Genomic DNA, 16,019 nt, shown 5'->3' with positions numbered 1-16,019 from the left:
CAGGGATGGAGAGGGACCTGCAGGGAGCAGGGCTGGGTGCTCCCACCACAGGGATGGAGAGGGTTTCAACACCCTCCAGACCAGAGCAGATGATGAGACACAGCTTGGCAGGGGGTTTGGCAGGAGCTTCTCGGGGTGGTGGGACAGCAGCACCACGGGGTCCCTTCACGCAGGGAAGGACAAGGACACAGGGCACCACACAGCTCTGCCCAGCTCGGGGCTGGGGAGCCAAGAGGCAGAGAGAGGGATCTACAGGGCTCTGCCTCCTCGAGGCCTCCTGCTCCTGGGCTCACCCTCCTTTGGCCCCAAGCTTGGGTCACAGTGGGAGCCAAAGAGCTGGAGGAGTCGGGAGGGATAAATTCTTGCCTTGGCTGAACTCATCTGGCCCCACTTCAGAGGAGAGCCAGGCAGGAGAGCCAGCAGCCCCAGGTGACCTTTCTCTGGGTCTCGTCTTGCCGATTCTCCACCTCAAGCCCACTGGGGCTGTCGGGGGGAGCCAGAGCTGGCCCAGCAGCAGCAGGGGGAGGTCCCGTTGCGTGGCACTCACCAGAACCCCTGACAGGACACATCTCAGGGGCCTGGGTGGTGGCCCAGCAGCGCCCAGTGTCACAGCAGCACTGCATCTTGGTGTACTGGCCCGGCAGGTCCCCGGCACAGCGGCCCCCGATCAGAGCCGAGAAACACGTCCCGATGCGCTGGTCTGCAGGCAGGGGGAGGAGGTGGAGGCACCTTCAGAACGTGGAGCCACCAGGCTCTGAGTCAGCTCCTGGCTAACCCTTCCCAGCGGGGTCTCCAGCTGTCCTGTGTCCCAGTCTCACCTCATGTTCTACCTCATCCGCCCACAGGGTGAGGTTCTCCAGCACCTCGTAGGCTCACAGAGTGGTCTGGGTTGGAAGGGAACTTAAAGATCATCCAGTTCCAACCAGGGACTCCATCAGGAGCAAAAGAAGGCTGTAATGCCAGGCCCCGTTCCCCAGTATTAGACCTCACATTCCCATTTGGGCTCCTAAATACTAGAAGCAGCCTGACCAAGAGCCGGACACAGGCAGGAGGTGGACAGTCCCTCTCCATCAGATTGGGAGCTGCTCTCCTTGCTCTGCAGGAAGGACAAGGTGATTCTGGCTGAATTCACACAGCAAAAACCAGATGAGGTCCTCCACCTCATCCCACGTTTCCTCACCTCCTCAAAGATATAGGATTGAGAAGAACCACCCAGCTCTGCCTGCTACTGTTGTGAGGGTCCCCAGAGAGCAGGTGACCATTCCCCAGCCAGCCCAGCTCCAGGCTGAAGCCTTGGCTCAGGAGTCCTGTCCCTTGCTTCCCCTTGCTGCAGGACAAAGCTGGTAGATCAAGGTGGTCAACCATCTCCTACACCTCTTTGGAGAGGCAGGTACAACCCTTCCAGTTCTAGTTGGCCACCCCCATGCAGTGCTAAGCAAGGACCTGGCCACAGCCACCTCTGACCAGTGTGGTCCTGCTCACTTCAGGCCTGGGAAGGTCCTGCCTCTCCTTCCTACAACTGCTGGGCAGCTTTCCCACATCCCAGCCTTCCCATGAGGAAGCATCCCCTGCCAGGCCCCAGTGGTCCCAGCATCTCTGGCGAGACAAACGGAGCAGTTCCCAGCTCCACATCCCTCCCTGATCACTCCCACTCCCCGTGGGTGCCTGTTGCAGCTCACGGGCTGGTTCCCACAGCCTGGACTTGAGCTGGGAGGAGAAGAAGCCCTGGCTGGTGGTCAAAGCCCATGAGCCTGGCCAGAGCCACGGACACCAAGCCTGGCACTGGGCTTTGGTGTGTGTGGCTTCTGGAGCAGGCCCAGGAGACTGAGGGTCTTGCACACATCTAAGCAGGCTCCACCTGGCACCACGTCCTCTAGGAAAACCTGGAACCTTCCACTCATTCATCTCCTGTTCCTGTTTCTCAAGGAAATTAATGAGGGGGAAAGTCTAGTCTGATTTGTCACCTGTGCCTCTGGAGTGACACTTGCCAGCAGGTTGGCACTGCCCTGCCATGTAATTGGAGTTAATTGCAGGGAGCTGTTTGATCCCTGGGCTGTGGGGACGTTTCTTTTCTAATCCCAGCTCCGTGACCTGCAGAGGACACTGACCCCATTTCAAGCCAGGGTGACTAAAGCAGCAGGTCTTTCCTCAGCTCCAGCCTTCCCACCACTCTGCAGCCCTGAGCTCTGCGTGAGCTGCTCCCTTTTTAGGAAGCTTTCTCCACCAAAGGGACTTGTAGAAAGAGAGAGTGGGAGAAGGGAAACTTGAGGGAGGGGATGGAATGCAACACTGGATTAGCTCCTCAGTCCAAGGAAGGGAAGTACAAGCCACACATGGGTGTTTGGGACATCCCAAGCCCTTGGTGGCAAGAGCACACGAGCACTGGCCATGTCTTTGAAGGCCTCAGCAGCTGCTGGAGTGTAGAAGAGGGTCATGTTCCCACAGCACACCCACAGGCTGATGTTGCAGGGACAGGGAGCCCACTGGAAGTCCAGAAAGAATCACAGAATCGTTTTGGGTTGGAAAAGACCTCAAAGATCATCAAGCCAAATTCTCTCTGCTCTCTGAAGAAGCCAGGGCAGGATAGTGGGAGCATTTGGGAAAGATGCACCTCAACCCCTTGGTGGGAGTTTAGATGAGAGAGGACTTAGGGCTGGGCTGCAAATGAACTTGAAGAGCTGAGGGGAGGCAGTTTGGAATAAACCCTTGGGGCATCAGAGAGGACAGATCCCACCCAGCTCCTGCTCTTCAGTGGGACACTTGCTGTCCCAAAAGCTGTGACACAGGGTGACAACCAGCCAGCTGATGGGCAAGGAGTGCTCTGGAGAACGTGGCCTCTTTCCCCACAGACAGACTTGCTGACAGGTCTGGCAAGGCAGGGAGGTCACAGCAGTCTGGGAACGGTCCAGCCCTTCTTCATCTGGACAAACTTGCCTGAAATTCAGCTGGTTTTGCTGCAGTTTGTCATGATCTCTCTCAGAAATGAAGGCCAGAACTAAGTGAAAACTCATCTGGAGCTGCCTTGGGCAGAGAGAGGGGTGGATGGAAAGACCAGTGGGTCCCTGCAGTCCCCCTGGGACCTCCTGCAGGACCACCCCGACGCTGGAGGTGGGAGCACAAAGCCCTTGTGGCTTTGTTCTGCCTCCCTCTGCAGCTGCTCAGGGAACAGGTTCACACCAGAACCTCAGGAAACCAGATAATGCTACAGGAGAGGAAGGAGGGAAAGTTCCAGATGAGATCAGCCAGCCCAGAGCTGGGGACAGAGCCACAGACCTGCCAGAGGGGCCTCGCATCCAGAGAGGCTGTGGGTGCTTCAGGAGGTCCTGCCAGAAGTAGAGCAGGAGATGGAGTTTGGGGCTGCTTATCCCAACGGGGCAGGAGTGACTCCAAGCTGGACCTCCCTGCTGGGATCTGGCAGAGCCTGCACCCCTCTGCCCTTCTCTGAGCCCAGAACTTCACAACCACCACCACGATCTGGTCCTACCTGGGATGTCAGGCAGCAGATTCGCTGCTGTTGCCCAAGGAAGAGATGAAGACCCAAACCTCTCAAGAGTTTTGCTGCACAAGCAGGGGGGGGGGGAAAAAAAGAGCAAAGAAAGCCATGTGCAGGATTGCTCTCTTGCCATGAGCAAGGGAACACCATGTGCACGTCTGGAAATGCATCTGAACAGCCTTGTTTTTAATTCCTCCCTGGAAAATTCTTCTTGTCAAGCTGTTCCTGAAAAGCAACTCGTTGTACTGCAAAAAAAGAAGACAAAACCAACTCCAGCTCCCAGCCTGCTGGAGCAGATCCTCCTGCTGCAACCCTGTCTTTTACTAGCAGGAATGAATGAAACTGTGAGGAACGTGTGTGGAACTGGATTCCTTGTGTCAGGCACAGGTGGGTGAGTCACCCAAGAAATGTTCATTTCAATCCAGGACGGGTTCTCTCCTGGTTGCCTTTCCCTGAGGAAGGCAGCAAAGCAGCTCATGAGGTTTGGGAGCCACTCAAGCTCAGGCTCTTGCTGTTTCAGCTGGAAAAACTACAGGAGATGATTCCAATGCCACTCAAAAAAGGTGTTTACTAAAGGAAAAGAAAAGGGAGGGGAAAGGGATGGGGCTAGATCAAGGCTGCCACCAGAAAGTCATCAGTGTTGGTGACACTGGGGTCACTTCCAGCCTAAACAAGAGAGAGGTGGCAGAGGGACAATCTCTTCTAGATGCTGTTTGGGCTTCAAGGTTGGCCACATGATTGATTCACCCTCTATTTCACTGACTACTTGGTTGATTCCTTTCCTAGGATGTTAACGAGCGGGCTCTGACCGCCCTGAAGGCTCCAATAAAACCCCCCTCCAACACAGGGTTTGCACCATCTGGATCCCAGGGCAACAACACCCCAATGGGAACTCTGCACTTTGCCAGGAAAAAATATGATCTGTCCCCCCCCCCCAAAAAAAAAAGGGGACACTGGCAGCTCAGGGAAATGGCTGGAGCATGAGGCATTGAGCTCAGATGCTGTCATGAGCTTGGGACTATTTATAAAGTTGGGCTTTCTAATTTTATTTAGTTTCCATTCCTTGAAGCATTTGGTTTCAAGGGAAGGGGGGAAAGAAACGTCCACATGACTCATCTGACACCCTCACAGCCTCCAGGCTCTGGGAAAGAGGGAGGAAAAGAATTTCATTCTCATGAAAAAAAACCATCAGGCTCCCAACCAAAGTGACTCGGACGTTCTGCCTGACAATCTTTTTCTTTCTGGGACTAAGACATGATTCATTTTTGCTCCAGGTTCTGTGGATGCAAAATCAGCTGGGAATTGTTTTGGTTTGCTCCTGTTTTCATTTCCAGGACTTTGAACAGAACACCTGAGACTTTCCATTGCACTGACAGTGATCTCTTGACTTTTCTACCACGGCTCCTGCTTCCAAACCCTCCCATCCTTGTTTTTCCAGAGGCAACTGAACTTCCTGATCAGACAGACAAACCCTGGGATTCATCCTGACTGAAGTAAGTGCCCCTGCTGAGAGCGAGTAAACAGAATTTACCACATCAACTGTTGTCTGTTCCAAAGAGAAATGGCCCATCAAATATTTACAAGGCTTGGCAAGGGATTTTGCTCTGTTAAACATGCAGGATTCACTGCAGGCTCTGCAGGCAGGACAGCTTGTCAGCCTGGGGACACTTGTCTGGACTCACACCAGCTCTGGGGAGCTTGGAAAGCCCAGAGTCATGGAATGGTTTGGGTTGGAAAGACCTTAAAAGATGCTCAGGATCCAGCCCCCCCTGCATGGGCAGGGACACCTCCCACCAGCCCAGGCTGCTCCAAGCCCCATCCAACCTGCCCTTCAACACTGCCAGGGATGGGGCAGCCACAGCTTCCCTGGGCAACCTGGGCCAGGCTCTCACCACCCTCACACTCCAGAATTCCCTCCTCATGTCTCACCTCAATCTCCCTCAGCCAGTTTTCATCCATCCCCCCTTGTCCTCTCCCTCCCTGCCCTTGTCCCAAGCCCCTCCCCAGCTTTCCTGGAGCCCCTTCAGGCACTCAAAGGTGCTCTAAGGTCTCCCTGGAGCCTTCTCTTCTCCAGGCTGAGCACCCCAACTCTCCCAGCCTGTCTCCAGAGCAGAGCTGCTCCAGGTGGATCTCTCCCTGTCCCTCTGGTCCCCAGGTGTATTGAGCATCTCACCAATGCAGCGTGATCCATCAGGGCTGGTCATGAAGCCACGGGGACAGGTGCAGACGTAGCTCCCTGCTGTGTTGGTGCACTCCCCCCCATCACACACACCAGAGATGGCCCCACACTCATCCACATCTAGAAAAGAACAAACCAAGAGGGATTACATCTCCCAGCAAAGCCATTTCCTCTCCTAGCTGGCTCCAGGAGCTGAGCTGGGATCAGCACAGGAGCTGGTGCTACAGGTTGTCACGGGATGCTTGAGGTGGCCTCCAAGCAGTGGATCCATGGGCTGGGTCCTGTCCAGGGGGAAACAGAGAACAAGGAGTTAGGAAGGTGCTGTTTGAGTGCAATCTCACAGTGCCATGCAGTGGCTGGCACTGCTAGTGCAGCCCTGAGGAGGCTCAGGAGGGACACAAGGAGAAGCAGAAGCAGGAAAGAGCCGGTCCCTCTTGGATCACCCCTGGACATCACAGCTCTGTGTGGTGGCAGCTCTTACAAGGTGACATTGACCAAGTGCAGGGGTTCAGAGTCCAGGGGGAGGACTCAAGACCTGGAAGAACCTGCCTGGCATGAAGGTTGAGCAGGATTCAAGGACCTTTGTCCAAGAAACTGTGAGGATGTGATGGGATCATAGAAAGGAGACACACAAAGGTGATGTTGAGAGCTCCGTGCTCTGCAGACCCAAGAAGAGAAGCTCAAAACCAAAGCTGAGACATTATAAACATCAGAAATTCAGGCTGGAATGAAGCAGACAGGTCTACACCCATGGTAAAGAACCTTTGAGCTACATACCCAGGGACAGGGCTGGTTCTGATCTAGTGGGAGGTGTCCCTGCCCATGCAGGGGGTTGCAACTAGATGATCTTTAAGGTCCCTGCCAACCCAAACCATTCCATGATTCTCCAAGGCTTGGGATGGATTCAACTCACCTAGAAATGTCTGGAAAACTGTTCCCTAGCACAGGCCCAAATCCCAGGATCTGGGTGCACAGAGGTGGTTCTCCAGGAACAGACACTGGCCTCAGTCCTCCAGAAACATCCTCACAAACTTCATCCTCCTCTCTAAAACCAGAGAAGCTGCCAGGAACCTTCTGCTATTGTGACCCCCCCACACACTCCAGCAGCCTTTGGCTGCAGGTGGGACAGCCATGGACACCTGATGATGACAGTTAATTCACATCACCACCTTGAAAAGAGGTACAAGAGGGTCTACACTGTTTGACCTCTTGAGGAACAGACTGCAGGAAGGACCTGGACAGTGGAGGGTGCTGAGTTGTGGTCAGATGATAGCAGAGAAGGCATCTCCAGAGCTTTTTTCCCCTCCTTGGCAGAAAAACAGGCAGAAATTCACCCCCTCTGAATGGGAATGTCTCAAGGGGGCAGAAGAGCTGTGCCCTAAGAGGGATGAGGTTTCCCTGCCAAGTGAGACAGAGGGAAATTCCTCCCTCTCAGCTCAGTGACAGACCCTGACAACGTCAGGGATGAGCTGAGCTGCCTTTGAAGCGAGACGTGTGGCCTGGCGAGAGGCCCCCCTGGCAAAGGACCCACCTCCAATCTCTCCCTGTAGCTCCCACAACCTCTCACAACCAACATTCAGGTTCGCTTTGCCTGCAAGTCGGAGGAAACAAGTGACACCTGAATTTCACTGGGCCCAAAATGAAGCCCGAGGGCCCAGGGCAGGTTGAACAGCAGCACCAGGGGAAAGACACATCCCTCCTGGGCTTCTCAGGAACTCTAACATGGGATTTTTTGGCTGGCCAAAGATCTCAGCTGCCTTTTGCAGAGCAATCCCCTCAGTCCTTGAAGTGCTCCTGCAGCTCTTTGATGCTCAGAGCCCCCTCAGCAGACAAGCAGGGCTGGAAACCTGGCCAGGCAGAAGTGCAAATCCCCCCCCCCCAAAAAAAAAAAAACACTCCCCAAACCTGGGCCCCTGCAGCCAGAGAGATTTTATCACTCCAGCCTGCCCTGCCATTTAATTACAGGCCTGTGTTTGGTTACAATTTGCAGAACACTGGAAGGGAAAAGAGCTTTATGAAGCAAAAGCTGCTTGTAGGACTAGAAATAACAGCTTCAAACTTCTGGGGGGCTCTCCTGAAGTTTGTTGTCCCAGAGGGCTGGGGGCCAAGCTGATAGCCCAGCATCTTATTAGATCAATACTTCAGACATCAGTCATCCAAGGGAACACAGACATGTTGGGGGGGGGGGGGGCAGCAGCTGCATTCCATTCTTCAGGAAAACCAGAATGAATTCAAAAGGTTAAATCAAACTGCAACATTTTTTTCCCCCAACCCTCCACTTGAAAAACCCAGCTCAGATGGGAGCAGCTCTAGCAACCCAAGAAGCAGGGAGGAGGAGGGGGGGGGAAGAAAAAAACAGAGGCAGAGCTGCTCAAGCCTGCTCACACATCCTGTGCTTTGAGAACCTGAGCTTTGTTGTCCTTCTCAGTTCTTCCCCACCACGTTTTGCTTGCTTTGTTTTCTTTCTGCAAGATGTCTCATGGTTTTGATGGCTTCAGAGCTGCCACACGGTGAGGTGGGGATGTCCACCTCCCATTAGCACCCAGCTGCCAGCTCTGGGGAGGGAACCCTTCCAACCCCAACCTGGCTGCTTCCCCACTTTTCCTACTCTGCTAAAAAATCACAAGCAATATCCTCTGCACCCTGCTCTTCAGACAATGGCAGGATTCAATGCAAACGTTGATTTTGGACCTGGTCTCCAACTGCCTGGGTTGGAATTGGCCTGGATCACCAAGGCTGAAAACGCTGGAAGCCAAAGGCTACAAGAGCTTCAGGGGGAGAGTTGCAGCCTGCAAAGCCCCATCCAACACGGGTGCCCAGAGACGTGTTGAACCCCCCAACTTTTCCATCTGCTTCCAAAAAAAACCAAACCAAAACAACAACCCAGGACTTGATGGAGAAAACATCCCTGGGTCAGGTAAGAGGGGTCATGGCTCATCAGACCCCGCACGGGACTCTCAGACCTGCCCTTCCAGAAAGGACAAAGAAACCACAGAGGAGAGTAATGGAACCCTCCAAACCACACCAAATCCATGGAAATGAGCTTTTGATGGAGCCAAACAATGAGCTCTTCTGTAGAGGTTCTGGAAGAAAATTGAAAACATGCTCATCAACTGCCTATCGTGTTCCATGCGCGAGGGAAGTGGGGCCAGGGCTACCCACTCTGCTCCTGGAAAATGCAGGAGAGCTCCCCCCACCTCAGAAACGTGAATGAGAAGGAGCAGAGGGAAATAAATAGAGCCTTGTCTTCAGCAGAAAACTGGGAGGTTTGTGCAGTGCTGACAAAAGAGCACCTGGTGTAAGAAGCATCTGACGGGTCCCCCTGCAAACGCTAAATAAAAGGGGTGAGAAAAATAGGTGAGGTTGGAAAGGAAAGGATTTGTTCTTCCTTATCATGGGATGGTTTGGGGTGGAAGGGACCTTCGAGATCATCTAGAACCAACCCACTTGGCAGAATCTGTCTCCTGGAGATGCTGGAGAGCATCAAGCAGGGTCTGTCCCGGATGGATTTGAACAGAGCTTGTTGCCCAAGGCCTGCAAGTGCCTTTCACTCCCTGGTGTTTCTCCATGGACTTCATTGCATCTTGTGTGTTATCATCCTGGAACAGTTCTGGATGTGAGACACTGATTCCTTTTGGGGCATTAGAAAACACCCTGGCTGAAGTACTGGCATGACATCCTTCACTGGTAACAGAGCTGGCTTAGAGCTCTCTCATGCAACAGAGAAAGGGCTATTAAGTGGTTAAATTATTGGCAGAGAACTGCTGAAATGATGGAAAGAAAAGCCTTATTCACTCAGTGATTCCACCCTTAAGAACATGCCATGGAATTGTTCCCTTAAGTGTAATTCTTCTGGTTGCTTCCAGGATAATTTTAAAATGTCACTGTGTGTAACGACCCCCCCCACTTCCCTCCAGGCTATGGAGAAAGGTCTTTGCAGCAGGAAGATGTGTCTGATTTCAGCTTTGATCTTTCCTTCCTGCATTTGGCACCAGCAGAGCTTTCTTGTCTCCTCCTCAACAGTCCTTTTCTTCCAGCAGGGCTAAGGAGTCAGCTGGGTCCCAGTGTCCTGGCTCACACACTCCTCCTTCCCCTGCAAACCTCAGCAGATCCTGCTCTTTCCCACCTTCCCTGCAAACCTCAGCAGATCCTGCTCTTTCCCACCTTCCCTGCAAACCTCAGCAGATCCTGCTCTTTCCCACCTTCCCTGCAAACCTCAGCAGATCCTGCTCTTTCCCACCTTCCCTGCAAACCTCAGCAGATCCTGCTCTTTCCCACCTCCCCTGCAAACCTCAGCAGATCCTGCTCTTTCCCACCTTCCCTGCAAACCTCAGCAGATCCTGCTCTTTCCCACCTTCCCTGCAAACCTCAGCAGATCCTGCTCTTTCCCACCTTCCCTGCAAACCTCAGCAGATCCTGCTCTTCCCCACCTTCCCTGCAAACCTCAGCAGATCCTGCTCTTTCCCACCTTCCCCACGAACCAAGCAAAGCATCACTCAGTTTGGTTGCAAAGCTGCCAAGATCTGCTCTCCTTGCTCATCTTGTCACACAAGCACCAGAGGAAGACAAACCCCTGGGCCTTGCAGAGCTGGTTCAGAGCAGCTTCCCCCCTTCCCCACTCCTCCTGTCTGTCACAGGCTGCTTCTAACCCTCAGAAAAGGAGCAGGCAACTCTCCCTGTGCCAGGAATCTCTCACTGTACATTGCACAGCCCCCAGCTCAGGAACTCTTGATCCCTGGAGCTCCCTCCGAATACAATGAACAAAGGGATCAAACCAGCCACTATTTGCAAGTGTCACATTCATTAGAGATGAGCTGCAGAAATAACTCTGGAGCTGAGCAGCCCCGAGCTTGGCTGATGTGCAGGTTCACATCCCAACTTGACATCATCTGCACGTTTTCACGTCTTGCAGAGAGAAAAAGGGGGAGATTTTTTCCTTCTGGGGTGGATCAAAAGCCTCCCAGTGTCTCCAGCTGCAGCCCCCTCCCCTACTGGGGAGACCTGAGCCCCTGTTATCAGTGCAGATCTTGTATAAGAAAAGCATTCCTGTTATTCAGGGAGTCAGGGCTTGAAAAAGGAGCCTCGATTCCAGGTGCCCTTTGTGGCAAGAGATAAATATCACTCTGGGAAAGGAACAACATTATCTCTCCTCCTGCCTCTTCCCACCCATAAACAGCCCCAGAGAAGATTAGTGGCACATGGTGCTGCCTTAATGAGGGAGACACCATTAATCAGCAGACACAGTGACACAGACTCTGACCTTTGGCTCCACCACAAGCCCATCTGCTGACTTCACCCCCCAGGAGGAATCTTCTGAGCAGCAAAGAGAAGCTCCTGGGAGTGAGGGAAGAATTTAACAGAGACATTAAATCTACTTTTCAGTGTTTCCTGGATGAGGAATCTGAACACCAGAGGAAACTATCCTCTCTTCCTAAAGCAAGATGGTCTCAGCACCAGCTCAGGAACTGCTCCTTTCACCAGCTGTAGGGTTGGTGCAAAGAGACTCAAGTCAAGGAACTCCTGCAACTTGGAGAGTTGAGGCTTGGAGGACACCTGGGTAAAGAAAGTAGCCTCTTATGCTTGGTGGTGATTCTGATTCAAACCCTTGGCTTGGTGAGAAGGTTACTTGGACTGATAGAGCTACCCTGGCAGGACAGAAATGTCAGCACGTCAGGAACTTGCTGCTCTACCCACTTGACCCAACAGTTCACTCCTGGTGAATTCCATCATGCAGCAAACTGAGGGAGAGCCCAGATCTCCCTCTGTGTGTGAAGTGTTGGTGTCAGAGGAACCCCTTACAAGCTGCTGGCTTCCCTGCTCACACAGTTACAGAGTCACAGAATCATTCTGGTTGGAAAAGACCTTTCAGATCAAGTCCAACCCCTAACCCAACTCTCCCCAGTGCAGTGCTGACCCGTGTCCCCCAGCACCACATCTCCAGGGCTTGGAAACACCTCCAGGGCTGGGGATTCCACCACCTCCCTGGGCAGCCTGGGCCAGGGTTTGAGAGCCCTTTCAGTGGAGAAGTTTCTCCTAATATCCAACCTAGACCTTCCCTGGGCACCTTGAGGCCATTTCCTCTTGTCCCATCCCTTGTTCCTTGGGAGAAGAGCCCAACTCCTCTAGTTATAGTGACTCCCATGGGGTGAGTGTCCTAGAGACCAGTGATAACCCAGACAAAGGTGTCCTCTTCTTCACCTCCTGACTGCCTGGTGGGGACCTGCTGGTGACTCATGTCTGGGAAACAAGCCCTCAAAACCCATCTCAACCCTGTCAGGTCAGAGCACCCCTCGTGCTGGACTCATTCTCCCCGAAGCCCCCGGAGGTCAGTAAATCACCCCAAAAAGGAAAGCCTCCTCTTTTGGTGGTCTCCTTAGCGAGTGATGGAACAGGCACAGGAGAAGCTGGAGATGTCTCTTTTTCTGGCCATCCAGGAAGGAGAGTGAAAGGAAGCTCTTTATGGCCACATCAAGCTGCTTTTGCAGGCGTCCTGGGCAGCGGGGACCCAGGCAGAGGCCCCTCGCATCTGGATGACAGATTTAGACAATGGATGGTTTTTAATCTTGGAATAGAGGAGATTCCAGCTAAACTGATTTCAGATGTGCTCTGCCTGCTCCCCAGCCAGCACGGGTGAGCAGGGCAAGGCCACAACAGCTTTTTGTTTCTGGCCTGAGGTCGAGCCTGTGGCTCTAGGGCAGTTCAGCCCTCACCCCTTGGCCAGACACGTGGCACAGGACACCACTGGGTTTGGGGAACTGGTTCTTCCCCCACCCCCCCCCCCCCCAAGATGCCTGTCAAAGGGCTGGTTTGGAATCTACCAGTTGCACATCCTTGAATCATAGGATGGTGAAGGTTGGAAGGGACCTTAGAGATCATGACCTGAGCAGGAGGTTGAACTGGAGCACTCCTGAGGCCCCTTTGGTTCAATGAGCCTGTGTTGCTGTTAAAACATCTTCCAGAAAACACCTGCATGAAGAAAAAAAACCACCTCTTTCTAGCTTAAGAGAAGATCAGACAAGCTCTAGTCCTCATTTCCTTGCCTGGGACTGTGGGAAGCAGATCAAGAGACCAGCAGCTCCTACTGCAGGACATTCTCTAGCCCTCCTGGCTGGAGCTGGGACCAAGGCTCCCATGGGAGCTCTTTCCCAGCCTTGGAGATGTTTTTCCATGCCCTGGTGCTTTCAGAGGGTGTCTGGGAACCCAGTGGTGAGGCCTGCAGGAGTCTCCAGGCTTACCTTCACACCTGTGGCTGGTCTCTCCCTGCTTGTGTCCTGCAGGGCACTTGCACTCGTAGGAGCCCACGGTGTTGATGCAGTTCCCACCTTGGCAGAGGCCAGGGATGGCTTGACACTCGTCCACATCTGTGGGGACAGGAGCAGAGATGGTGCAAAGTGCAGCAGATGAAGGAAACGTTCAACCCCAGCAGGGTGGCAGTGCCATGAGAAAGAAGCAGCTTGGTTCCCAGCAGGTGGATTTACGTTTCCTAATCACAGGATGCTTAAGGTTGGAAGGGACCTTCAAGATCATCTAGATCCTACCCCCCTGCATGGGCAGGGACACCTCCCACCAGCCCAGGCTGCTCCAAGCCCCATCCAACCTGCCCTTCAACACTGCCAGGGATGGGGCAGCCACAGCTTCCCTGGGCAAGCTGTTCCAGAGTCTTGTGGGATGGAGGGTGGCACCTGAGAACCACAGCATGGCCAGAACATTTCATTATCCTGAGATGGTCTTAGGTGACCCCACGGGAGACCCGAGGTCCACGGTGATGCTCTGAGACACACAGTGATGGATCCAGCAGAGTTTACCCAGACACCTGCTCTCTCTTGGGGCTTCTCTCACCTACAGTCACTGAGCAGTCACCCTTTCAAGTGCCCAGCAGGCTGGAGAAGGGGAGACCCTCCCAGAGGCCCTCACCTTGGCAGGCTCCGGTGCGGATGTTGGGAATGAAGCCGCGGCGGCAGGGGTGGGGTTGGGCAGGACACATCTCACAGGGGTGGCCCCAGGCCCGCCCGATGGTGGCACAACACATGGTCTTGGTGCAGACGATCCCACTCAGCTGGCCCTGGCACATCTGGTTGTTGACTTGGCTGAAGCAGGGACCAGTACGATAGTCTGAGGGAGAAGAAGAACATGGCGGGGTTAGACCAAGACACAAACACAAGGGTTCCTGGCTCACAAACACAGTCCCTGCTCCCCCTCCTCCCAGCACAGCCATTCAAGTGCAGAGTGTGTCAATTCTGGGGGACAAAAACCAACTGTGATCATGAAAAGAACAAAAAATTAAGACCAAGGTGGAGGTGGGGACCTCCTTTCTGCTGGGCGCTTCCCGTGGTCATCTAGAGGGTCTCCAAGGCAGCTCTTCCTGGTCTCCCCAGGCTCATCTCAGGAACTAAACTTCTTGAATGCCTTTGGTCACTCCCTGTCAGTGCTGGCAATGACCTTCTGAAATGCCAGACAAAGAAACAACTCCAGGGCTGCAGGTTCACCTGTTGGGTGGAACTGCTGGTGGCAGCAAAGCAATCAGACCTCGTTTGAATTGTGGGCAAAGATGGAGGTGATGTGGTGCAAGCACCTCATGGACAGTCTTGGGGCCTGGCAGTCCATGTACTGTGAATGTAGAGGGTCATGGAATGGACCTTCATCTGGATCCAACCCCCCTGCATGGGCAGGGACACCTCCCACCAGCCCAGGCTGCTCCAAGCCCCATCCAACCTGCCCTTCAACACTGCCAGGGATGGGGCAGCCACAGCTTCCCTGGGCAGCCTGGGCCAGGCTCTCACCACCCTCACACTCCAGAATTCCCTCCTCATGTCTCACCCCAATCTCCCTCTTCCAGTTTTCATCCATCCCCCCTTGTCCTCTCCCTCCCTGCCCTTGTCCCAAGCCCCTCCCCAGCTTTCCTGCAGCCCCTGCAAGCTCTGATGGAGATCTCTTCCACTTGCCTTGCAGAGGAAAAGCTCTAGAGCCCACCCACAAAACTGTTCTGGGAGAGAATTTCCAAACCTTTTCCTGGGATGCCTCCTGTGAATCCCACAAAGGAATTCCTGCCCCCTCTGTAGAGGCACCTCCTGCTCTGACACACACAGCCCTGGCAGCCACTGCTTCACCTGCACTTTTCAAGGTTTCAACTCTCCCTCCCTGCCCTTGTCCAACGTCCCTCCCCAGCTCCCCTACAGGCAGAATCATTCATCTCCAAGGTGGGTGCCAGTGCTGCCCAAGGCTCAGGATTTAGGAATTAACCACCCTCCCCATGAGTGTTTTGGTTGCTTCCCATGTCAAACCTGGACGTTTCACTGCCAAGACAGCTGGGGGGGCTAAGCTGGGTGCTGCTCCAGGGCTCTGGCTTCCCAGGCAATGACTAATTAAGGGGCACCCCAGCACCAAAATGCCCTCAGCAACTTTGCAGACCTCAGCCAGGCTCTCTGAAACACCAGCCATCTGCCCAGCTCCTAACTTCCTGAGACAGTTAATGGGGAATTTTCTGGTCTGACAATAACGTGGTTAAAGGTCCTTTTTCCAGGCACAGATCAAACACTTGCATTTAATCATCTCCTCCCAGTAGAAGGGGAGGGGGGGGGGGAAAAAAACCCCCTCTTGTTTAAGAATTTAGTTTCCTGCTGTGCTAATATCCCTAATCGAGGGTCACAGGAGCCCGGGCAGTGGCAAAACCACATTCCTTAGTGCAAACAAACCCTTGAAAATCTCTCTGGAAGGGAGAGGAGGATCCTTGTTGGGCAGGGGGAACAGGCTGGTTGGTTCTTCAGCAGCTGGGTTGAAAAGATCTAGTTGAAACCTTGAAAAGTGCAGGTGAAGCAGTGGCTGCCAGGGCTGTGTGTGTCAGAGCAGGAGGTGCCTCTACAGAGGGGGCAGGAATTCCTTTGTGGGATTCACAGGAGGCATCCCAGGAAAAGGTTTGGAAATTCTCTCCCAGAACAGTTTTGTGGGTGGGATCTAGAGCTTTTCCTCTGCAAGGCAAGTGGAAGAGATCTCCATCAGAGCTTGCAGGGGCTGCAGGAAAGCTGGGGAGGGGCTTGGGACAAGGGCAGGGAGGGAGAGGACAAGGGGGGATGGATGAAAACTGGCAGAGGGAGATTGAGGTGAGACATGAGGAGGGAATTCTGGAGTGTGAGGGGGGTGAGACCCTGGCCCAGGTTGCCCAGGGAAGCTGTGGCTGCCCCATCCCTGGCAGTGTTGAAGGGCAGGTTGGATGGGGCTTGGAGCAGCCTGGGCTGGAGGGAGGTGTCCCTGCCCATGCAGGGGGTGGGATCTAGATGATCATTAAGGCCCCTTCCAACCCAAACCACCCTCTGATCTACAGTTCATTCATGTCTTGATACAATACAGACA

General features: G+C 53.8%; 1 protein-coding gene across 1 annotated transcript in view; it reads right to left on the bottom strand.

The window, feature by feature from the left end:
* LOC127394028 (fibrillin-2-like) overlaps positions 1-16,019 on the bottom strand; it is a 101,371-nt gene that overhangs the window by 46,771 nt on the left and 38,581 nt on the right. Inside the window, exons 6-9 of the mRNA XM_051639725.1 lie at positions 13,587-13,784; positions 12,908-13,033; positions 5,667-5,792; positions 548-700 (exon numbers count right to left, since the gene is read on the bottom strand). Of these exons, the coding sequence (XP_051495685.1) occupies positions 548-700; positions 5,667-5,792; positions 12,908-13,033; positions 13,587-13,784 (603 nt within the window). The remainder of the gene's footprint in view (positions 1-547; positions 701-5,666; positions 5,793-12,907; positions 13,034-13,586; positions 13,785-16,019) is intronic.

The sequence above is a fragment of the Apus apus genome, chromosome 24 (assembly GCF_020740795.1).
Source record: "Apus apus isolate bApuApu2 chromosome 24, bApuApu2.pri.cur, whole genome shotgun sequence".
Taxonomy (NCBI): domain Eukaryota; kingdom Metazoa; phylum Chordata; class Aves; order Apodiformes; family Apodidae; genus Apus; species Apus apus.
This window is presented reverse-complemented; position numbering and strand designations above follow the sequence as displayed.